Below are 25,551 nucleotides of genomic sequence, written 5' to 3'. Positions count from 1 at the left end.
AACAAAATAACTAAACAAGTAAATCAATTACGGATATTGAACAGATTTTTAAAATGTGCAAAAACAGAAATACTGTATTTTTAAAAAAGTGAAGTTGTGTCCAAAGCTTCAATGTCCATTCAGGAATCGGATGGCAGAGGGGAAGAAGCTGTTCCTGAATCACTGAGTGTGTGCCTTCAGGCTTCTGTACCTCCTCCCTGATGGTAACAGTGAGAAAAAGACATGCCCTGGGTGCTGGAGGTCCTTAATAATGGACACTGCCTTTCTGAGACAACACTCCTTGAAAATGTCCTGGGAACTTTGTAGGCTAGTACCCAAGATGGAGCTGACTAGATTTACAACCTTCTGCAGCTTCTTTTGGTCCTGTGCAGTAGCCCCTCCATACCAGACGGTGATGTAACCTGTTAGTATGCTCTCCACGGTACAACTATAGAAGTTTTTGAGTGTATTCCTCTCAAGAGCAATGCCAGGAACACCCAAAACGAATAAAGTTAAAAATGAGGCATCCTTTCCTTGTCCCCTCCACTCCTACAGTCCCCAACCCTGCTCCTCTCTGCCTACATAGTGCACAAGTCTGATAGCTCTCATTACTGCAAAGAAACAAAACCACACAAAATTGCAGGGTTTTGATTTCCAACACTCCACCCTGTCCCTCCTCCCTCTCAACACAGAGCCCCGGTTTTATGGTAAGCTCTTTGAAGTGGGTGTCAAGGTTGGAGGCTGCTAACTGAACAGGCTTTGATTATTCAGGAAGGGATTGAGACCTGGTGCCAATGCACGTTAGAACTGGGCTCTTCTAAACTCCACCTCGAAACAGACTCAAAACAATCCAACACTGGGCTTCTGTTCCGAGGAGGGGCTGTGCTGGGAAATTCTGGCTCCCTCTGCCCTTCCACCCAGAATAATGAATGCTCCACATCAGTAGAGTTATAAATAATTAACTGTTTCCCAAGTTGCTTGGAAGTCATAACTTTAATGACATCATTTTTGGCCATCATTTTAAGTATTTTAGCAGGCAAGCAGAGATTTTATCCATTAAAATTGTCAACATGAATAGAGAGCATTTCACATTTTCTACAGAAAACAGTTCTGTACATTTCTGAATTGACCCTTCAGGAAAATGCTTGCTCATTCTCCCATTGTTATGGCCACCTTCCCTTATTCTCCTTCCTTTAGAACCTTTTTTATGCCTTGGACCAATACCATTCAGCCCCAAGTTGGGAACCCCTGCTTTAGAAGGAAGATGAGGGGTGATTTGACAGAGGTGTACAAGATGAATGGATAGATCGTGTGGACAGCCAGATACATTTTCCCAGGGTGGAAATGGCTAATACAAGAGGGTATACAGTGTTGGGAGGAAAGCATAGGGGAGGTGTCAGAGGCAGGACTTCTACACTGAGAGTGGTAGGTGCATGGAACGCACTGCCAGGGTTGGTTCCAGAGGAAAATATATTCACTGCATTTAAGAGACTCTTACATAGATTAAAGGAAAAAAAATGGAGGGTTTATATGAGAGGGAAGGATTAGAATGATCGTTGTTTGGATTTCTAGCAGCTTCAGATTTTCTCATGATAGAATGATTAGATGCAGTTACAAAGAAGGCATGTCAGCAACTAAATTTCATTAGGAGTTTGAGGAGATTTGGTATATTTGCAAATTTCTACAGATGTACCGTGGAGAGCATTCTGACTGGCTGCATCACCGTCTGGTATGGGGAAGTGGGGGGGAGCTACTGCAGAGGATTGAAGTAAGCTGTAGAAAGTTGCAAACTCAGTCAGCTCCATCATGAGCACTAACCTCCTCAGAACCAGGACACCTTCACGGAGTGATGCCTTAAAATGGTGGCATCCATCATTAAGGACCCCCATCACGCAGGACATGCCCTCCTCAGGATGAAGGTACAGGAGCCTGAAGGCACACACTCAACAGTTCAGGAACAGCTTCTTCCCCTCTGCCATCAGATTTCTGAATGGATATTGAACCCATGAACACTACCTCATTACTTCTTTTCCTCTTTTTGCACTACTTATTAAATTTAAATGTTAAATATATATATATACTTACTATAATTTAGTTTTTATTATGTATTGCAATGTACTTCTGCCACATACAAACAAATCTCATGACATATGCCAGTGATATTAAATCTGATTCTGATTCTCATTTTGGAGCAGGTTAAAGGGTTAGTGCAACATTGTGGGCCGAAAGGCCTGCACCGTGCTAGGCATATTTATTTATTTAGAGATACAGTGCAGGGCAAGCTCTTCTGGCCCAATGAGCTGCATTTCCCAGCAACCTGCCTATTTAACTCTAGTCTAACAGGACAATTTACAATGACCAATTAACCTGCAAACCGGTACATCCTGGGACTGTGGGAGGGAACTGAAGCACCACTCTCATAAGGAGACCATGCAAGGTCCGTAAAGGCAGTGCCAGAAATGGACTCTGAAACAGTCCAATCTATAATAGTGTTGTGTTAAACGCTACATTTCTGTGATAATCCGTTCCATGTCTTTTCTATGTTCTATATCTAACAGAAATTGATGCTTGGGATAGGAGATTTTGAGAACATAGAAGACAGAACATTACAGCGTAGTGCATGAACTTTTCACCTGCTTTAAGATCAATCTAACCCATCCCCTCTGCCTGGCCCTCCATTTTTTGTAGGGGAATGCAACATTGAAAGATCTCCATGGGTGGATGAGAAAACACAGAGTAAGAGAAGCTTCTTGGAGCTGACTCTCGTTTTACATTCTCTGGCCAAAGCTGCCAAAGCCCTTCTGGGCTACTTGTGTCACAGTGGAAAAGCCCACAGATTGTACTGAGTTTGGACACCACCACATCAGCCTTCCACACCACCTTCTGCAACAATAGTTTTGCTCTGCCCACCCCAACAAAGACTATCGTCATGGAGACAGTGCCCTGCTGTGCTGAGGGTAGTAGAAGCCAGGGGAAGTTCAGTCTAATCAAGACCAGAGTTCAAAGTAAGTAAATTTATTATCAGATTTATTATATGGGAACACCAGTGGAAAATCCAACGAAAGGTAGTGGATATGGCCCAGGTCATGACGGGTAAAACCCTCCTAATCATTCAGCACATCTACATGAAACGTCGTCGCAGGAAAGCAGCATCCATCATCAGAGACCCCCTAACACCCAGGTCATGCTCTCTTCTCACTGCCATCAGATAGAAAGTACAACAGCCTCAGGATTCCCACCACCAAGTTCAAGAACAGTTACTACTCCTCAACCATCAGGCTCTTGAACAAAAGGGGATAACTACACTCACTTACCCATCCATTGAGATGTTCCCTCAACCAATCACCTCACTTTAAGGACTCTTTATCTCATTCTCTCATGTTCTCATTATTTATTGCTACTTATTTATATTTGTATTTGCATAGTTTGTTGTCTTTTCCATTTTGGTTGATCTTTCATTGATCCTGTTACAGCTACTACTCTGCAGATTTGTTGAGTATGCCCACAGGAAAATTAAAATTAATCTTGGGGATGTATATGACATTTATGAACTTTGATAATAAAATTTACTTAGAACTTTGCAGCAAATACTACCTTGAGATTAACTTTCTTGTGGGCTTTCATGGGAAAACAGAAATGCAATAGATCAGGTGGTGACAAGAATGTCCTTAACCCAACTGTAAGAAATAGGAGCATCAGCCAGATCTGGGGGTACGTTCCAAATAAAAGAGGAACAGAAGCATCAAAGGAGAAGGTGACACCTGCCACCAGCCTCTCCTTCAGCCATCTCACAGCTGCCCATTAATCCAAGGACATTCAGTCACATCGTCCACTGGAAGTGAGTGTAGAAGACATATAATTCCCAATTCAGGAGCCTGCTTTCATATTAACAGACCCTCCCTCTAGCACAGTATCTACATAAGGAACCAAGTAAAAGAATCACAAAGCAATTACATTTCCAAGGCCATAATCAGGATAGCATCACCCTATTGCTGATCCTTCCACAGCAGAAAAGCCTATTGCTCACTTGTTATACCAATAATGTCCGTCTTGGCATTAACCAAAGCTGGCTAATGTTAGCAGAACAGGCCGAAAGAAAGCAACTTCATGAACAGGGAGCACCAGCTTGTGCCTGTGAGAAGTTCTATCTGATTTGAGAGTTGAGTTATCAATATGTCAACAAGCATTGCCTTATCACCTCTGTAGTACACATCCCGGAATGGAGCATTGATGAACTCTCGAAGGTTTCCTGTCTTTTCTGCGATCTCAAGCATCACTGGAATGGTATCATTCTTCCCGTTGGTTAAGTTTAACAGAGCTTTTGGTAAGCAAGTCTTTCCTGTCGAAGGTTCTAGGAATGAGAAAGAGAGAAAGGACTGTTAGGCTCAATAGACAGCGTGCTTAATTAATGTGCTTTGCAGTTAACTGCCTATGAGACACATAGCTTTAATCAGATTTTCTGTCTATTCGACATATTAAAGTACATGAGGACTGGAGAGGAGCACCTTACACCTCTCTACCAAAGGAGGTGTAAGGTGTTCCTTCCCTCCGCTAGCCTGCAGGTCACCATTGGGCAAGGTGTAGCACCTGCTTAGCCATGCCCCCCGCCCCCCACCGATCAGGGTCATGTGAAGCCATGGGAGCAGGTGGTGGATGGTCATATTAGTGAGAGCAAGTCAGACAGCATCTGGTGGAAGCAGATAGATTGTCAACACTTTGTGCCAAAACTCTGCATCAGAACCTTTATTGTGTATTGTTAGGAGAGTTAAATAGAAAAGTAGAGAGATGGTGCTTCTGTTACACAGGAAAAGGTGAGAATAAATCTGGACTATTGTATACAATCCTTAGATAGGTACAAATATTTACAGGTTGGAAAGAGTTCAGAAACCTTTTGGGGAAAGGGATGGTTGTCTTATGACAGAAGTTTGAAGAGACTAGGCAAACATCTGCTGCTTAGATGAGGATCATGTATAATATCCTGAGGGAACCTTGACAGAGTGAAAGTGGACATGGTGTTTCCTCTTGCTACTTGTCCTGTGCAAAACCACCCAACATCAGACTCAGTCTCCCAACATCAACCCCAGTCTCTCCTAACATCAATCCCAACATCACCCAACGTCAACCCCAGTATCACCCAACGTCAAGCCCGATCTCGCCCAACGTTGACCCCAGTCTCACCCAATGTCAACACCAATCTCATCCAACATCAACCCTAGTATCACCCAACGTCAAGCCAGATCTCACCCAACGTTGACCCCATTCTCAACCAACATCAACCCCAATCTCACCCAACATTATTCCCAATCTCATCCAACGTTAACCCCAATCTCATCCATCGCCAAACCCAATCTCACTAAACACCAATCCCAATCTTACCCAATGTCAATCTTAATCTCACCCTATGTCAACCTTAATCTCACACAATGTTGATCCCAGTTTCACCCAATATCAACAACAATCTCACCCAACATCAATCCCAATTCCACTCAATATCAACCCCAATCTCAGTCAACATTCATCCTGATCTCACCGAACATCAATTCCAATCTCACCCAATGTGAATCTCCATCTCACCCAACATCAAGTCCAATCTCATCCAACTTCAACCCCAATCTCACACAATGTCAACCCCAATCTCATCCAGCTTCAACCCCAAACTTACACATCAACCCCAATCTCACACAATATCAACCCCAATCTCACCCATTGCAAACACCAATCTCACCCAATATTAACCCCAGTCTCATCTAAAGTCAACCCCAATCTCATCCAACTTCAACCCCAATCTCATCCAATTTCATCTCCAATCAAATCAATGTCTTTCCCGATCTAACCCAACGTCAACCCTAATCTCATCAAACATCATTCCCAATCTTACCCAATGTCAATCCCAATCTCACACAATGTGAAACCCAATTTCACCTAATGTCAACCCCAATCTCACCCAAAATCAATCATAATCTCATCCAACTTCAATCCCAATCTCACCCAACGTCAACCCCAATCTCACCCAGCATCAAGCCCAATCTTACCCAAAGTCGACCCAATCTCATCAAACTTCAACCCCAATCTAACCCAATGTCAATTCCAATCTAACCCAACGTCAATCCCAATCTCACCCAATGTCAACCCCAATCTCACCCAATGTCAATCCCAATCTCACCCAACATCAACCCCAATTTTACCCAACATTATTCCCATTCTCATCCAATGTCAATCCCTATCTCATCCAACAACAATTCCCCAATCTCACCCAACATCAATTCTATCTATTACCGATTTTGGCTTTATGCTACCCATGCCACACTGCAGACAGTTAAATTGCCACCGCATAACCTAATGATTTTGGCTTCCATGCTCTCATTTTTGAACTTCTTTAGCAACCACTGGAGCTAAAGTGATATGTCAGTTTATGCATCAACATTCCTTGTGGCTTCCAAACTTTGACATTATCATCAAAGCATAACCAATCCGTGATTTAGGGCTGTAATTCTGTGTTCAAGAATGGACAATAAACGTATTTATTTTAGGCAAAGTACATATATGTTTTGTCTAAAATAAGAAGAAATGTGTCAAAAAATTGTTCCTTTTTTGAACAGCAGCACAAGTTAATAATTATCCCTGGGAATTCAAGAAAATAACAGCTTGTGGCATGCTGCAATGTAATTTGTTAAAGCTCCCCAGTTTAATGAAATTTTTACAATATTTTGACTTTTTTTGTATCTTCCTGATTGAGTGGTCTGCTGTTCCAAGTATGCTATAGCACAGTATTCTGTGGATTCCTAGGTGATGTGAACTGCATGCATAATTGGGTATTTGAGCTAAATATATACTGTATTAATGTTACCCCACAATTTTTAAAATTCTTTTGTGGGATGTGGCTCGACAACATTTACTGCTAATCCATAAAAGCTCTTCAAAAGATGATGATCAACCACCTCTACAATCTAGGTTGAATATCAATTTAATTCTCCTTCCATCTTGCATGCTGATCTGTCTGTCCTCAGCCTTCTCCAAAGTTATGGAGAGGCCAATCACAAATTGGAAGAACAAAATCTGAGATTCCACTTGGGTAGCTTATTAATGGTATAGTCATTGAATCGTCCAATTTCAGGAAACACACACACACACCAGAATGTTTTTCCCACCCGCACACTCACCAGTCCACCTAGATTTTCTTCTCCCTTTGTTCAACTCTCCTATGCTCTCCCTTTCTGGCTCCACCTATCATCTCCAAGCCCCTTGTTGAACAACTCACTCATGCTGCCATACACAGGCAATTATTCCTCTCCTACACACACTCCCCCCAAGTCTTGATGCAGGAACCATAGGCCTCCATACCCCTGATAATCATGCTTCTATTCAAACTTTTCTTAAACATTGAAATCACGCTCACATGTTCCACTTGCATTGGCAGCTCATTCCACACTCTCATGACTCTCTGAGTAAGTAGGTTTTCCCTCATGTTCCCCTTAAACATTTCACCTTTCACCCTTAATCCATGACTTCTAATTGTAGTCCCACCCACCCTGTGAAAAAAGCCTGCTTGCATTTACCCTATCTATACCCCTCATAATATTGTATACCTGTATCAATTCTCCTCTCAATCTTCTATGACCCAAAGAATGAAGTCCTGATCTATTCAATCTTTCCTTATAACTCAGGTCATCTTGTCCTAGCAACATCCTTGTAAATTTTCTCTGTACTCTTTCAACCTTGTTTACATTTTTCCTGTAGGTACGTGACCAAAACTGCACACATACTCCAAATTAGGCCTCATCAATGTCTTAAACTACAATATCAGCATAACACCCCATCTCCTGTAATCATACATATACATCTATTGTCCCCACAAATGCAGCTTGATCTACTGAGTTCTTCCAGAATCTTTTTTTCTTTGTTCCAGACTACAACATCTGCAGTCCCTTTAATCATTTTCACTTAAATCTAAGTATTGAAGGTATCACCACAGTGTTGACAGGTGGGGACTACCAGAGCTTTCAGAAGGTGGCAATGCAAGTCAGGATATCAATCATGTGTAGCAATCGCAACTTCCTTTCCAAGTGTTTGTTTACAATATTCCCAAAACATTGTTTTCTTTCCAGCCATGTGCTGCGGGTGTAATGAATTTATAAACAGGTTCTTTTGTTAAAAAGGAATTCACAATCTCCATCCGGTCATCCAAAAGGGGAACTTTTCTCCCAAATTATCTTATCTTACATAAAATTGTCCTCAGGAACAAATCTTCTTGGGAATTGCCTTTAAGTGGTAAGAAGGGGAGCATCAGAGTGAGTAGGTTCTCTGAGCTGTTATGGTTATGAACTTCTCACGGTGATTATAGTTTCACTTTACCTCGAAATTCCTCATCTGTTAGACGTTTCTTCTGGCTCAGTAGAAAGACAAGTAGCCCGTCCATTTCAACAACGGATCCCTGCGACACAATGTCGAACAGAAGTGCCCTGTTAAAGACCTTCACAACTGCAGGGGGTTCAGGTGCTGGAGCCTTTACTTTTGGGCTGTTTTTACTAGAACAAAATGGAAAAGGCATGAGGTTGAGATTTGAATTGCAGTGATTCATTTGCATTTAACAGAGTACTTAAACCCCTTTCATTGAAGTTTGTACAGATTCGGCATGTCATCTAAAAGTTTGAAGAACTTTTATAGATGCACAGTGGAGAGTGTCCTGACTGGTTGCATCACAGCCTGGTATGGAAGCACCAATGCCCAAGAGCAAAACAGCCTACAAAAAGTAGTGGATGCAGCAGTCCATCACGGATAAAGCCCTCCCCATCTATAAGGAGCACTGTCATAGGAAAGCAGCATCCATTATCAAGTACCCCCGCCATCTAGACTGTGCTCTCTTCTCTCTGATACCATTGGGAAGGAGGTCACACAACACCAAGTTCAGGAACAGTTATTACTCTTCGAACATCAGCTCCTGAATGTCATGGATAACTTCACTCGCCTCGTCACTGAACTGATTTCACAGCCTGTGGACTCACTTTCAACAACTCTACAACTCATTCTCAGTGATATTAATTAATTTGTTTGTTTGTATTTGCACAGTTTGTCTTATTTTGCTAAATGCTTGTTTATTGTTCATTGTGTGTAGTTTTTTATTGATCCTATTGTATTTTTTTGTTTTACTGTAAATGCCTGCAAGAAAATTAATGGTGACATATTCATACTTTGATAATAAATTTACTTTCAACTTTGAACTTTGATCTACTGCTGAGGTTAATTCCAGTGCAGGCAATGGTGGGGAGAATACAGTTGCCTCACTGTCTACTGGCTAGGGAGCAGGAAGTAGGAAGTTTAGCCAGTGTTCTTTCTTCGATCACTATGCTATATTATCCTTGTACAAAATCATACTTATTTTATATTTATTTAGGCCCTTCCAGCCCAATGTACTTAGACTACTCAATTACACCCATTAACTGACCCTTACGTCTTTGAAAGGTGTGAGAAAGGAAGTAAGCCGATCAAGCTAGGGCTTTTCTGTTTGAAGAGAAGGAGAGCAAAAAGATGCCTTAATAGAGCTGCACAAGGTGACAAGAGACGTGGAGAGAGTGGACAGCCAGGGACATTCTCGCAGGGTGGAAATGAGCAATACAAGGAGACATAATTTTAAGGTGATTAGAGGAAAGTATAGGGGGAAATGTCAGAGTTTAGCTTTTTATACAAAGAGTGGTGGAACATGCTGGTGGAAGAGGGGTACATTAGGGACATTTAAGAGACTCTTAGATAGGCACGTGCATAATAGAAAAATAAAGAGTTACGTTGGGGGGAAAAGTTAGATTGATCTTCGAGTGGACTAAAAGGTTGACACAACATCATGGACCAAAGGGCCTGTACCGGGTTGTAAAGTCCTATGTTCGATAAAACAGGAGGAAACCTACAAGGTCATGGGAAGAACGTACTAACACTGTTGCCTGAAGCTGCACAGGTACACAGCCACACATTAAATGAAATGCTCCTGTGCACATAGTCTTAGTTGTCGCAAAGCAGGAACTTTCTTTTATATAATAATATAATTTATGAAGTTATGCTAATATAATTTTGAAATCTATGTTAATATAATTGTGAAATACCCCGTAGTTAATGTTGTACTAATGAATGTAATTCATAAATTTTCTAAATAATAAACATATCATAACCTTTACTTTGAAGCATTTTAGAGCTTCAACATATTTACATTGTCATTGTTTCAACACAGTTACAAATTGTAACAATAACCACAGAATGGAAGCCAGTAGCTCATTGTTAATAAAGTGCCAGCCTGCTGAACACCAACGCCATCTAGTCAAAACATATTACTTTTGTCACTGTGCCTGTCAGTTGTTTTGACTGCCTGACATTGTTCACTTGTGTTGTGAATTGTGGTTTGTGTTTGTTTGATGCGCATATTAGAGAAAAAATAAAATTCTGCACAGTTTTCAGGCCCTGTAAAAATTTCCTGCTCAGAACAACAGATGGTCTGTGCAGCTGTAAAAATAAATGAGAGGGAACATTGCCTACCTACCAACTCTTAGTTAGAGAGCAGCAGAATTGAACACTAACTGCTATGCTAACCTGCTTAGATTGCACTTGAGATACCATGAATAACAATGGACTTTGCATTATGAAGAGGATATAGAGATACTTGAAAAGCCGCTACATATGAATTGTATCAGAACTGAGCCAGTTACACGTCAGGAATATTTGAACAGACCTGGATTCTTTCCTCTGATCAAAGGATCCCTACCAGGGATCCATGGACCCATTGGTTAATGGTAAAGGTCCATGGCATAAACAAGGTTGGGACCTCCTGCTCTAGAGAAGGGATCACTGACAGAGTGTTTTTTTGAAATAAGGGAAAGGTCCTGATGGATTAAATATGGGTAAGATGTAATAAAAGAAACAAGAATGGACTATTATAATTATAAACACAAGAGATTCTGCAGATGCTGGAAATCCAGAGAAACACACACAAAATGCTGGGTCAAGAAGCATCTATGGAGGGGAATAAACAGCCAATATTCCAGGCTGAGATCCTTTATCAGGACTGGAAAGGAAGGGAGCAGAAGCTAGAATAAGAAGGTGAGGGAGGGGGAGCTAGCCGGTGATAGTTGAAACCAGGTGAGGGGGAAGAAATGAGAAGGTGGGAGGTGAAAGGTGGAAGAGGTAAAGGAATAAAGAAGAAGGAAATCTAAGACCGTCACCGATAAATCCAGCAGGGAAGGTAGAGAATGGTTAGAACAGGCAGTTCTTTGTGACATGGTGCATCTAAGGAGGAACTATACAAACATGAGAGGGAATGTAAAAGTGGGTTAACATTCAGATTAGATGAAGGTGGATGGGAGGAGGCTCATGATCTACATGTAATTTGTAAAATTGGAAAATAGCAACAAGTTTCAGTTTAACTTTAAGTCATAAACTGGGAACATCAGTCTCACATGAACAGCAACACCTGAGTATACTGGAAGGCAACCATCACATCTTAAATTCTCTTATTTTGGCTCAAGCAACACTTCCAGAGAAGGAGGAAAAAAAAGCCATTCAATGAGCCTTAAGTTGTGAGCAGAATTATTTGACCCTCGCTCTTCTAGCTGAGGCTCATCATTGTTATGTGCCGTGTTGTATGACGTGGACGATCAAGGTCTTTGAGACCACCATTGTTCTTGGTAAATTTTTCAACAGAAGTGGTTCACCATTGCCTTCTTCTGGGTGGTGTTTTTTTTTCTTTGTTCTTTCACACAAGATAGGTGACCTCAGCCATTATCAATACTCTTCAGAGACTGTGTGCCTGGTGCCAGTGGTGGCATTACCAAGACTTGTGGTATGCACCGTCTGCTCATACACCACCGTCTGGCTTCATGTAACCCTGATCGGGGGGGGGGGGTGCTAAGCAGGTGCTACACCTTGCCCAAGGGTGACCTGCAGGTTAGTGGAGGGAAGGAGTACCTCCTTTGGTAGAGACGTATCTCCACCCCACCGCCTATTGACCATGTGCAACAGGGCAGCAGTTTTCCCCATCAGTAACAGCAGTGGTGTACAAGTAGCTGTGGCCAACAAATGAATGTTGTTGAGAGTCTGAGGTCCTGATCCCGAGCTCCAGCTGGCTGGAGGAAGGAGACTGGTACAAACACTGGGGTCTGTGGTGGGATGACAGAGCAGGAGAAGCAGCGATATTTAGTTTTGTATTTCCTAATGACTAATATATTATAATTTTCTTTAAGATAATATCTGCAGTTCACATATGAACATTTTCATTCCAATTAACATAAAACATAGAAGTGTTGAATGTGGAGACATCACAGAGCATAGAGCATAGCGCAGTACAGGCCATTCAGCCCACAATGTTATACCAACCTTTTGACCTACTCTAAAATCAATCTAATCCTTCCCTCCTACATAGCCCTCCATTTTTCTATCATCCATGTGCCTATTTAAGTGTTTCCTAAATGCCCTTAATGTATCTATCTCTACCACTGACACGCACCCACCACTCACCGTGTAAAGAAACTACCTCTGACATCGCCCCACCCATTATACTTTTGTCCAATCACCTTAAAATGATGTCCCTCATATTTGTCATTTTTGCCCTGGAAAGGTCACTAATTGTCCACTAGATCTATGCCTAATATCATCCTCTACACCTCTCTCAAGTCACCTCTCATCCTTCTTGCTTCCAAAGTAAATCTAGTTTTAAATATTAAAATTCAAAATAATATTTAGAGGCTAAATTATAGGTTGTATTGATTTATTGACTGTACTGAGATGCAGTGAAAAGCTTGTCTTGCAATCTGTTCATACAGATTAGATCCTTACGGAATGCCTTGAGGCAGAACAAGGCAAAACAAGAACATTGCAGAATAAAGTGTAAAAGTTACTGAAAGATTGCATAGCAGGTAAATAATCAGCTTCTGTTCCTAAACCAGACTCTGTGTCTTTCACTACTCCTTTCAAATCTTACAAACCTCCCTCTCTAAATGAGCCTTTATAGTTGCCTGGTGTCAAATTTTGATTGTAAACAACTCCTTTAAAATGGTTTTAACCATTTTCCTATACTTATTGCACCATATAGGTCCTCTCCAGATTACAAACGTCTATGTCAAGTACAGCCCACAGGTATAAGTCAGCATTTGGGAGACCAGTGAGTTGGATTAGCTGGCTGCTGTAGGGCTGACCACAAGTCTATAAGACAAGAGTTCCTAGCCTGGGGCCCCTCGGTTAATGGCAGGGGTCTGTGGTATAAAAGATGTTGGGAACCCTTGCTATAAGACATGGGAGCAGAGTTATGCCATTCAATCCATCAAGTCCATCCATTCTCCTGCCTTCTCCTGTAACCTTTGATGCTCTAACTAATCAAGAACCTATCAACCTCCGCTTTAAATATACTCAATGCCTTAGCCTTCACAGCCGCCTGCAGCAAAGAATTCTACAGATTCACCATCTTCTGTCTAAGAAGAAATTCCTCCTCATCTCTGTTCTAAAGGGGCATCCTTCTATCCTGAGACTGTGCTCTCTGGTCCAAGACTCCCCACTAATGGAGACGTCCGTTCCTTCGCCACTCTACCTAGGCCTTTCAATATTCAATAAGTTTCAATGAGATCCCCACTCATTCTTCTAAACGCCAGTGAGTACAGGCCTAGAGCCATCCAATGCTCCTCATATTTTAACCCTTTTATTCCCAGCTGCAGGTATCTTCGGCTGTGTGGGAATCAGTTCAGGGTTACATTTCTGACCTGAGAACAGTTCTAGCTTACAAACAGTTCCTGGAGCCTCCGTTGTAACCTAGGGAGCGCCTGCATAAAGTTGTTTTTCAGTAACTGTCCCTGATCATTCCAAAAATAACTTCTGAAAACTTCATCATACAGCTGACTATTTTAAGGAAAGCATTTTTCAGAGATCTTTTGGAGGTTGTTCAGGAAATAATTGGTTCCAAACACAAAAATCTCCATATAAACCGGGTCAAAAATTAAAGCTGAACTCAAGCTGTGGTATTTGCACTGAGCATATTAAAATAAATAGTTGAATGAACTCATTAAAATAACAGCTGAAGAAAGTTCCCCTTTATGAAGCAATTAACTTTATGAATGGCTCAGTGGAGAAACTGAGCATCTGAAACATACTTTCACTAAGAACATGACAGTCACACTCAATGCTTGAGTGTTTAAAATAGCTCAGAGGTGATGGGGAAGATCTGTTGTGTCAAAGAAAGCTTCCTGAGAATGAGATCATCTGAACCTGTCTCTGAGACCCGAGCTGCCACACCCTGTCCTGGCTAAAGTTGCAGACATAACAAATCCTTATTCACCATCCAAGACATTCAGCACCAAGCACAAACTCACTGAAGAACCTCTGTTCAGGTGCAACTTCATAACCACAAGTTTGTGGGGGGGGGGGGGGGGGGGGGGGCGGGGCGGTATCCCAGCACAGAGCGCAGTAAGAAAATGGATCACTCTGTTGGTACTAAAGGACAAATATTCACTTCTAAACCACATGTGTGTGAGAGAGCAACATACTCAAACATCACCACACACAGGCGACATTCATCCGCAAAGCAACATTTTCCCCCTATTTTTAAATTCTAATCACGCTATTTGGGGGGGAAAAAGCCAAAAAGACATTTAGTGGGTTTCTGTGACCAGCAGTCATTGATGTGAAGCCTCTGAAATGACTCCACATTTACTTCTGTGGGGGAAAAGTAAAATGAAGGCCTGAGATTGCTAAAATATTTTCTTGGAAAACACTCTGATGGCCTCCTTCCCTCCCACCAATGCACATAAACACACTATACTACAAACTCTGCGTATGAGCCTTCGGGAAAATAAATACTGTATCAATAGCAATCTCACCCATAGTCAGACAGGTGAGAAGGAGCACAGCACCACACAAAATGCTAGAAGAACTCGGCAAGCCAGGCAGCATCCATGGAAAAGAGTAAACAGTTGACATTTCGGGCGGAGACACTTCATCAGGAAGAGTGATAAAGTCTTGATGAAGGGTCTCAGCCTGAAACATTGACTGTTTACTCTTTTCCATAGATGCTGCCTGGCCTGTTGAGTTCCTCCAGCATTTTGTGTGTGGTGCTTGGATTTCCAGTTTCTGCAGATTTTCTCGTGTTTGAGAAAGAACAGAGGAGAATTTGGATCAAAAGATATAGGCTTTAAGAAGACATTTAGCAAGGAACAGGATCTTGAGGAGAGAATTCTGGGAATTTGAGGAGGGAATTCAAGGAGTTCTGTTTGGATGAAAGGAAATGGAATACACTCAGGAATTAAGCATCTAACTTTTTGTATAAAATGCCAATTTATTTAATAACTTGAATTTAGTTTTGCCAGCAGCTGTGGCAGGACTTGAACTTACATCTCTGGATCAGTGGACCACAACTCTGGCTACTATCCTAGTAGCTTAACTGCTTGGCTGCTGTATCCATCATTGCTCCAAAACGGAACTGTTACTTTCTGAAGGCTGGCACGGTGGCGTAGATTAGCATAAGGCTTTAGCGTTCGAGTCCCACTGCTGTCTCCCCAAGAACCTCTTGAGTTCTTTGAATTCCTCCCACATTTCAAAGACATACGGTAAGGGTTAGTGAGCTGTGGGCATGCTATGTAGTTGCCAGAAACATGATAACACTTTTGGGCTGCCCCCAAATATCCTTTGATGCAAACAATACTTTTTACTGTGCACTTCAATGTACTTGTGACAAATAAAGCTAATCTTTAATCAAATTTTCATAGTTTGAGATTTTCAGAGATTTTGAAAGTCAAAGTATCTAATTTTCTACCTTTCTCTTTCTGCCTTAAACCTATTTAGACCACAAGATATCAAAGCAGAATTAGGCTATTTGGCCCATCAAGTCTGCCCTACCATTTCATCATGGCTGATCCATTTTCCCTCTCAGACCCAATCTCCTGCCTTCTCCCCATATCCCTTCGTGCTCTGACCAGTCAAGAATCTACCAGCCTCTGACTTAAATATCCCCAGTGACTTGGCTTCCACAGCTGCCTGCAGCAATGAATTCTACAGATTCACCATTCACTTCCTCAGGACATTCCTCTTCACCTCCATTGTAAATGGACGTCCCTCAGTCCTCTACTCTTAGACTCCCCCATCATAGGAAATATCATTTCCATCTCCATCACAGCTTTCAACATTTGATAGGTTTCAGTGCGATACCCCACCATTTGTCTGAATTCCAGTGAGTATAGGTCCAGAGCCATCAAACACTCCTTTGTCAGCCTCACTCTGTCTTCCATATAATTTCACACTGTCCCATTTACTCTCCCATTTAAATTATCTCCTGTCAGAGCCCTTCTGCTCTTTACTCTCATTATTGAAAGAAATCCTTATGCCTCACTGATAACAGAAGCAGTTCCAGTCTGTTTCCTCTGCTGCACCTTTATTAGTTCACATTTTCAGCAGTTTGTGAGCGAGGTTGTTTGGAGTTGAAGACTGTAGAAGCAAGTCTGACTTGTCACATCGACATGGGTAGAAGAGCCACTGCTTCACCTCTCCAGAGTTCTGGGTTCAATCCTGATCTCAGGTGCTCTTTGTATGGAGTTCACACCGTCTCCCTGCAACTATTCAAGATTCCCAAAAGTATTCTGTTTTTTAATTCCACATCCAAATGACGTGAAGGTTGAGTGTTAATTGGGTGCCTTAAATTGTCCCTAGCATGTAGGTGAGTGGAATTGATGGGTAAAGGGAGGAGATAAATGGGTTTAGCACAAATGAGTTCTTAGTGCTTGGGGGTGAACTCTGTGTACTGTATGATGTATGAACAGGAGCCACCACTACAAATTCTAAGCCCTTGTTTTAGTGCGTCAATCCCCAGCATTTAAAACCCAGAAGAAAAACACCTAAAGATTTACCTCGAGATATGTACAAACGTTTGTATTTATACCCATGTAATAAATATTCTTGAACTTGCGAGACAGAAAGTTTCTATTAGCCTCAATATTTCTTATTGGTTCAACAGTCCTTACTGTGAAAAATAGCTTACAGTCCTTGTGATGCTTTCATAGTTCAGAATTGCTAGAAGAGTTACAGTAAATCCAAATGTTCTTCCACTGCTGAACTTCCACCTCTTTCCCACTGCCTCCCCAGACCATTTGCTGCCAGGGCACCCAACGCCCAGGACCTCTTCTCACCCCTTGTGTTTTTGTACTCTCCCCCAATCTGTACCCCGGACTGTGGTACAGCTTTTCAAACGATGCATATGTCAATGTAGCTGCAAATGAAATTTGTTCAAACCCAAACCGTAACTGAAATAAGCTCTCAGCATTGAATTAGAAATCATCACAATTCTAAGGTTGGTAGTGTGGAAAGCGTAGGTGGTTGTCTTAAGTAACAATGGGACATTTCTAGGATGCAGAGCTGGGCTGAGAAGTGATAGATGGAGTTCAATCTGGAAATGTGAGCAGTGATACACTTTGGAAGATCAAACTTGTAGGTGTACTACAAGGATAGAGGCAGGATTCCTCTCTGTGTGGAGAACAGAGGGATCTTGGGGTCCACATCCATTAATCCATGGAAGCTGCCGCACAGGTTGATAGGGTGGTTAAGGCCTTCATTAGTTGGGGCATTACGTTCAAGAGCTGAGAAGTGATGTTGCAGCTCCATTAAACTGTGGTGAGACCACACTTGGAGTATTATGTTCAGTTCTGATTACAATACTGTGCAAAAGTCTGGAGTCTTTTATATGGTTTCAGATAGTATGGCCTCCACAGAGCCCTGTTCTCAACATCATCAAGGCTGTCTGGGAGTACCTGGAGAGACAGAAGCAAGCGAGACCTGAGAGAACTGATGCAGTTTTAAAGGGAAAGGGTGGTCACACCAAATATTGATATGATTTAGTTTTTTTTACTGGTTACTGCTCATTAGAGTAAGCTTTCTGACATTTAGAAATTTTGCATTTCTTTATGTTTGAAAGCATCCTCACATTACAGTATTTTTTAATATGTACCTAAGCCTTTTGCACAGTACTGTACGTCACTAGAGGAAGGAGTGGAAGCTTTGGAGAGAGAGCAGAGGAGATTTACCAGTGAGCTGCCTGCATCAGAGAGCATGTCTTATTTGGAAAACTGGAGCAAAGGAGGATGAGAGGTGACTTGATAGAGATGTATAGTTGATAGGAGGCATAAATATAGTGACAGCCAGAGACTTTATCCCAGAGCAGCAGGATTAAAGTGAGAGAATATAATTTTAGATGATTGAAGGAAAGTACACAGGGAATATCAGAGTTAGGTTTTTTTTTTACACAGAGAGTGGGTACATGAAATGTGTTGGCAGGAGAGGTGGTAGAGGCAAGTACACTAGGGATATGTAAAAGAACCTTAGATAGGTACATGGATGAAATAAAAATGGAGGGCCATGTGGTTAGATTGATTTTGTAGTAGATTAAAAAGTTAACACTGTTAGGTTTTGTAACTTCCAAACATTAAACTAATTCAAAGGAAAGCAAGAGAGGTGGAAGACAAGTCATGTACTTTGCTTTTTACTTTAAGTGAGGTGCAAGCATATCACATGGTAGTGTGATAACGTATAGAATTGACATACTCATACATATTACCTGCTATGAATTAATTATCCAAACAAACAGGAATACTTAATCAACCAATATATTTATGTATATGTATACTGTAATTGATTTATTGATTTATTAACTATTATTATTATTATTATTGCTGTTGTTATTTTCTCTTCTATATTATGTAATGCATTGAACTTCTGCTGCGAAGTTAACAACTTCCATGTCACATGCCGGTGATAATAAACCTGATTTTGATTCTGATTCTGATATACAATAATACTCAAATATTACTGAAATGTTAAAAACACAACAAGCATGACTTTGTGGACCAAAGGTCTGTACTGTAATGTATTTTTTTAATGTTTTCCATCTTCTATGTTCACTCTTATGGTTTACGGTCATATCAGAATCTATCTGAACTCAGTCATTTTAAGTCAATACAGTATAAATAAAAGAATTTCGTATCTCATTAACATAGAAGGTAGAAGGTGGAAGGTACAGGAGCTCGGGACTCGCACCTCCAGCTTCAAAAACAGTTACTACCCCTCAACCATCAGGCTCTTGAACAAAAGGGGATAACTACACTCACTTGCCATCCGTTGAGATGTTCCCACAACCAATGATCTCACTTTAAGGGCTCTTTATCTCATTCTCTCATGTTCTTGTTATTTACTGGTGTTTATTTATATTTGCATTTGCACAGTTTGTTGTCTTCTGCACTCTGGTTGATCTCTCATTAACCATATAACTATATAGCAATTACAGCACGGAAACAGGCCATCTCGGCCCTTCTAGTCCGTGCCGAACGCTTACTCTCACCTAGTCCCACTGACCCTCACTCAGCCCATAACCCTCCATTCCTTTCCTGTCCATATACCTATCCATATTTTACTTTAAATGACAAAACCAAACCTGCCTCTACTGGAAGCTCGTTCCACACAGCTACCACTCTCTGAGTAAAGAAATTCCCCCTCATGTTACCCTTAAACTTTTGCCCCCTAACTCTCAACTCATGTCCTCTTGTTTGAATCTCTCCTACTCTCAACGGAAAAAGCCTATCCACGTCAACTCTATCTATCCCCCTCATAATTTTAAATACCTCTATCAAGTCCCCCTTCAACCTTCTACACTCCAAAGATCCTGTTACAGTTACTATTCTATAGTTTTGCAGAGTATGCTCTCAAAATGTCTCTCAGGGTTCTACACAGCGACATATATGTACTTTGATAATAAGATTTACTTTAAACTTTGGACTTTAGAGCATTTTAAAGAGATTAAAGTGATCTTTAAAGATTTGGCTTTAATTATTAGATGTAAGTGCAGTGAAATGTGCCATTTGTGTCAATGATCATCACAAAAATGAGGATATGTTGGGGGCAGCCCAGCAGTGCAGCCATGACCCTGATGCCAACATAGCATGCCCACAAATCTCTAACCCTTACTGACCCATACATCTTTGGAATGTGGACGGAAACTGGAACACCCTAATGGGTCCTACACAGGGAGAATGTACAAACTCCTTAGAGACAATTGAACCCCAGTCACTGGTGCTGAAAACCGTTGCAGTAAATGCTACACCAATGTATGTATATACTGTACTTCTAGCTATATCTAACTACAAGTCTCTTGTGATATGAGCTTCATGATATATTGTATACAATGAGTGTCCTGTCAAAATTTGATCCAGTCACTAACTCTTTGAAAATAATACAAGCAATACTCATCATCATCAGAATGTGATTTGTTTGAAGTTGGATTTTTTTTTCGTCACTGAAATTTTTATTTAGCTGATTTAAGTAACTTAGCTAAACTCATTATGGATGTAGGATGGAGATAAGTCTCTGCCAAAGAAGGTGTAAGGCACTCCTTCCCTCTGCTGGCCTGCAGGTCATCCTTGGGCAAGGTGTTATACCTGCTCAGCCCCTGATAGGGGTCACGTGAAGCCATGGGAGCAGGTGGTGGATGGTCGTGTGAGCAGTTGGTGTATATCACAAGTCCTGATATGTGAACACTGACACCAGGCAGACCATCTCTGAAGAGTATTGATAATGGCTGAGGTTACCCATCTTGTAAAGACACTGCCCAGAAGAAGACAATGGCAAACCACTTCTGTAGAAAAACTTGCCAAGAACAATCGTGGTCATGGAAAGACCATGATCATCCAAGTCATATGACATGGCGCATAACAAACACAGAAAAGTCATTGATTTAAAAATACTCTACATTAATTTTTTTTTAAAGTTTGACGTTTCCTATTAACTTCTGAATAAATAATGCCAATTAATTTTATTTGACAGTATTATAGTAGGGAAACGGTTGGCCAGGAAACTTCATGCTGTCATGGAGTCACACAATGTGTAAAAAGAACCTTAGTTCACCATGTCTACAGAAACTGTTGAGTGCTCCTATCTATTCTAACCCTTCTTACTAGCACTTGACCTATAGCCTTTTGCACCTTGATGGCTTGAGTATCTGAGATACTTCGTACATGTAGTGAGAGTCATTACTTCCACCACCCCCTCAGGCAGTGCAGTCCAGGTTCCAATCTCCCCCGAGTGCAGAAGTTCATACTCAGATCCCCCCTGAAATTCTTACTCATTAGCTAAAATCTATGCTCTTGGGCTTTAGGTACTTCTGCTATGGCCCAAAATTTCCTACTGTCTAACCTTTCTTTGCTCCTCATTACACTGTATGTTTGGCTGTCCATCGTATCCGACAATGACAGTTAGACTTGTGCAATCTGTAGGTGGTTGTTGAGTCCGAGTTGTGAGTGACGTAGAGACACTCTATCAGGACATGAAAACTGTGCTGGATCTGGAAGTGGAGCCGCTGCTACTGATTTCCTTCTTTATTCGGTACTGATTAGTACTGCTTGGTGTCTCTCCTCCAGGTTGTCGTGAGTGCTTCTAACCAAGGCTCACCAGCCGCTCCAGTCTTGCACACTCTCTTCTAGCTGTTTTGGTACAAGCCCAGCTTGAGCAATGTCAGCTTTCACACAGTCTCTCAGCAGCTTACTGGATTCCTCACGCCCGGCAAAAGCTGCTTGAGGATTCAGGAATCCTTTATTTAATGCAGACAAGTGTGAGGTGTTGCACATCGGTAGGACCAACCAGGGTAGGTCTTACGTAGTGAGCATTAGGACACTGAGGAGTGGGGTAGAACCAAGGTATCTGGGAATACAAGTCCATCATTCATTGAAAGTGGTGTCACAGGTAGATAGGGTCATAAAGAACACTTCTGGCACATTGGCCTTCTGAATACAGGAGATGGGATGTCATGTTGAAGTTGTATTAGATGTTGGTGAGGCCTAATTTGGAGTATTGCATGCAGTTTTGGTCACCTACCTACAGGAAAGATGTAAATAAAATTGAAAGAGTGCAGAGGAAATTTACAAGAATGTTGCCGGGTCTGGAGGACCTGAGTTATAAGGAAAGATTGAACAGGTCAGGACTTTATTCCTTGAAACACAGAAGAGTGAGAGGAGATTTGATAGAGGTATACAAAATTATGAGGGGTATAGATAGAGTAAATGCAAGCAGGCTTTTTTCCACTGAGGCTGGCTGGAACTACAGCCAGAAGTCATGGGTTAAGGGTGAAAGGTGAAAAGTTTAAGGGGAACATGAGGGTAAACTTCTTCACTCAGGGTTGTGAGAGTGTGGAATGAGCTGCCAATGCAAATGGTGCATGCCAGCTCGATTTGAACGTTGAAGGGAAGTTTGGATAGGTACATCAAGGGTACGGTTTTGAAGGGCTATGGTCCCAGTGCAGGTCAATGGAGTAAACAGTTTAAACGGTTCGGTGAAGTGCCTGTTTCTGTGCTCTATGTTGCTATGGCTCTGTAACAAGCCCTGTCCACAGAAGCTGTGCTTTTACAATCGTGGCCTCAACACTCATGGTTCCTGCCCTGTGGAGGACCTCTAGGTTTGTGACTCGGTCCTGCCAAATACTTAGTCATCTCAGTGTAACCGTTGGTCCAATAGGTGGCATCTTTTGTAAGTGGAAAGTTTAGACAGTATACTGCACTAAACTGTCAGCCTGAGGGTCCCCTCACATTCCTGAGGGGCTTGGAGCCATTACCCAACCCAAAGTTAAGTTGCCAGCAGGATAGTAACCATCTATTTCACTTCCGAGTCTAGTTACTTGCTCAGTCTCATAGTATAGCAAACCTTGTTAAAATTGAGCTCAGCGTTCAATTCACCTGCTGAAAAATTTGTCAAAGCATGTATAGTCCAGAAAGCAAAGCCAAGGGCCTACATCTAGGCCCTAGATGTAGACCCTTGTCCAGACTTGGAAGCCTGAAGGCCAAAGACCAAAGGTAGAGGCCTGAAGGAGTCATGAGGGACCAGATCACCAGGGTCAGAGGTCGATGCATCTGGAAGTCGAGACCAAAAAGTCAAACCTATGACTGACAAGTCCTGAGACGCAGTCCCAAGTTGGAGGTCTGATGTCTGAGTCTGGAGGCCCGGAGACAGCCTGTCCCGGGATTAAAAGCCTGGAGGCACCCTGTCCAGGGTGGGAGGGAGTGTCAAAGGGGCTTGTTTTGCTGTTGTTGTCTTGTTGTTTTTGCTTTGGTTGAACATTGTGAGCATGTTATGCTGGCATTGGAATGTGCAGCCCCTCAGCATATCCTTGGGTGTTAACACAAATAACGCATTTCTCTGTAATCTTTGATATACATGTGACAGTTAGTCTGAATCATAATGCAGATGCAATATAATAGTGCATAGAGATGAACTTCAGGCACAAAATGAGTGAATAAATAACATTTTTCAACTTGTTTTAAACTTGTCAGCTACCTGATTATGAACCTGTTGAGCCCTGCAGCTGCTGGAAATTACCCAATCTGTTTCTCCTTACGGACGTACATGCTTTGTACCCAGTCGCAGTACAGCCATGGGTAACACAGGATGAGCTCTCTGATATCTGGGATGTTTGAAATCTGGACCCCCCACCCCAAGCAAAATTCAGCCCAGAAACTACTTTTAACCAAGCCATGAACTCTCTGAAACACCAAAAGAGCAAATATGCATTTGCATAATCTCTTCAGTCTCTGCTAGAAATCCTAAATAACTTTCTACATGTTGAAGCATGGCCAACTGTTGAAATTCTGGGGAATGTCGCAGCTGATGAGATGAGTAATACGATAATCAGATGCTGATTAAAACTTTAGTTAGACCACTTTTGGAATACTGTATGCAGTTCTGGTCACCACATTACAGAAAGAGTACAGGAGGCTTCGAAGAGTGTGCAGAAGAGATTCTTAATCACCGCAGGGTGAAGTAGGAAAGCATGCTTATAGGAGTACAGAAACATTACTGCACTGTCTACTGTTTTAGTCTCCTTGTTTCAGAAAGATATAAACATGAGAAGCAGTTGACAGGTTGATTGCAGCTTGAAGATAAAGAATTAAGGAAGTTTGGCCTGTATAGTTTGGAGTTTAGAAGACTGAGAGATAACCTTATTTAAATGTATAAATGGTTTGATGAGGAAGAATTTCCTTAGCCAGAGAGTGGCGAATCAGTGACTCCTCTTCTCATGTCGATGTGACGAGTCAGACTTGCTTCTACAGTCTTCGACTCCAAACAACCTCGCTCACAAACTGCTGAAAATTCTACCACTCACCTACATGCTAGGGACAATTTAAGGCACCCAATTAAAACTCAACCTCCACGTCATTTGGATATGGAAAAAAAACAGACTACTTTTGGGAATCCTGCATAGTTGCAGAAGGACGGTGCAAACTCCATAGAGAGAGCACCTGAGATCAGGATTGAACCCAGAACTCTGGAGAGGTGAAGCAGTGGCTCTTCTACCCATGTCGATGTGACAAGTCAGACTTGCTTCTACAGTCTTCGACTCCAAACAACCTTGCTCACAAACTGCTGAAAATGTGAACTAATAAAGGTGCAGCAGAGGAAACTGAGACTGGAACTGCTTCTGTTATCAGTGAGGCATAAGGATTTCTTTCAATAATGAGAGTAAAGAGCAGAAGGGCTCAGACGGGAGATAATTTAAATGGGAGAGTAAATGGGACTCAGTGTGAAATTATATGGAAGACAGAGTGAGGCTGACAAATGAGTGTTTGATGGCTCTGGACCTATACTCACTGGAATTCAGAAGAATGGGGGATGATCTCATTGAAACCTATCAAATGTTGAAAGCCCTCAATAGGGTGGAGATGGAGATGTTTTCTATGGTGGGAGAGTCTAAGACCAGAGGACACAGCCTCAGAATTGAGGGGTGTGCTTTTAGAATGGAGATGAGGAGGAATTTCTTTGGCCAGAGAGTGGTGAATGTGTGGAATTTGTTGCTACAGGTGGCTGTGGGTCCAAACCATTGGATATAGTTAAGGCAGAGGTTGATAAATTCTTGATTAGTCAGAACATGAATAGATACAGGGAGAAGACAGGAAACTAGGGCCGAGAGGGAAAATGGATCAGCCATGATGAAATGGCAGAGTAGACTTGATGGGCGAAATGGCCTAATTTTGCTCCTATATCTTTTGGTCTTTTGGCCTCATACAAAATTCTGGCAGGATAAATGTTGAGAGAATGAAGGAACATAGTGATTGTCTGCATAGTTTCAGAATACTGCCTGCAGCATACATAACCTTGCCTCTCCCCAGCACTGTTTTGATTTAAATAGTTTTGAATCAGCCTACAAAATCCTAATCCACCCTCTGCAATGCAAGAGAACAGACTGCGTCTTGCACTACCATGACCTTGTCTTTTGTTTTGTAATAATATCTTGCAATTGCACCGTGGTTTTTTTTCACCGTATGGTGTAATTTTATGTATAATTTATCTTCTCTGAGGATCTCTGAGGATATGCTGAGGATAACAGCATATCGATGCAGTTATCAAGATGGAAGAACAGCGGCTATATTTCATTTGGGGTTTGAGGAGAACTGGTTTGCCACCAAAGACACTTACAAATTCCTACAGATGTACCACGAAGAGCATTGTAACTGGCTGCATCACCATCTAGTATGGGGGAGGGGTGGGGTGCAGTGTACAGGATTGAAATAAGCTACAGAAAATTGTGAACTCAGT

General features: G+C 41.8%; 1 protein-coding gene across 1 annotated transcript in view; it reads right to left on the bottom strand.

Moving 5' to 3' along the window:
- trpv4 (transient receptor potential cation channel, subfamily V, member 4) overlaps positions 1-25,551 on the bottom strand; it is a 145,786-nt gene that overhangs the window by 89,681 nt on the left and 30,554 nt on the right. The window contains exons 3-4 of the mRNA XM_073065860.1: positions 8,332-8,504; positions 4,178-4,330 (exon numbers count right to left, since the gene is read on the bottom strand). Coding sequence (XP_072921961.1) covers positions 4,178-4,330; positions 8,332-8,504 — 326 coding nt within the window. The remainder of the gene's footprint in view (positions 1-4,177; positions 4,331-8,331; positions 8,505-25,551) is intronic.

Source organism: Hemitrygon akajei, chromosome 14 (genome assembly GCF_048418815.1).
Source record: "Hemitrygon akajei chromosome 14, sHemAka1.3, whole genome shotgun sequence".
In the NCBI taxonomy this organism is placed as follows: domain Eukaryota; kingdom Metazoa; phylum Chordata; class Chondrichthyes; order Myliobatiformes; family Dasyatidae; genus Hemitrygon; species Hemitrygon akajei.
Note: the sequence above shows the minus strand (reverse complement) of the source record. Positions and strands in the feature narration are given on the sequence as shown.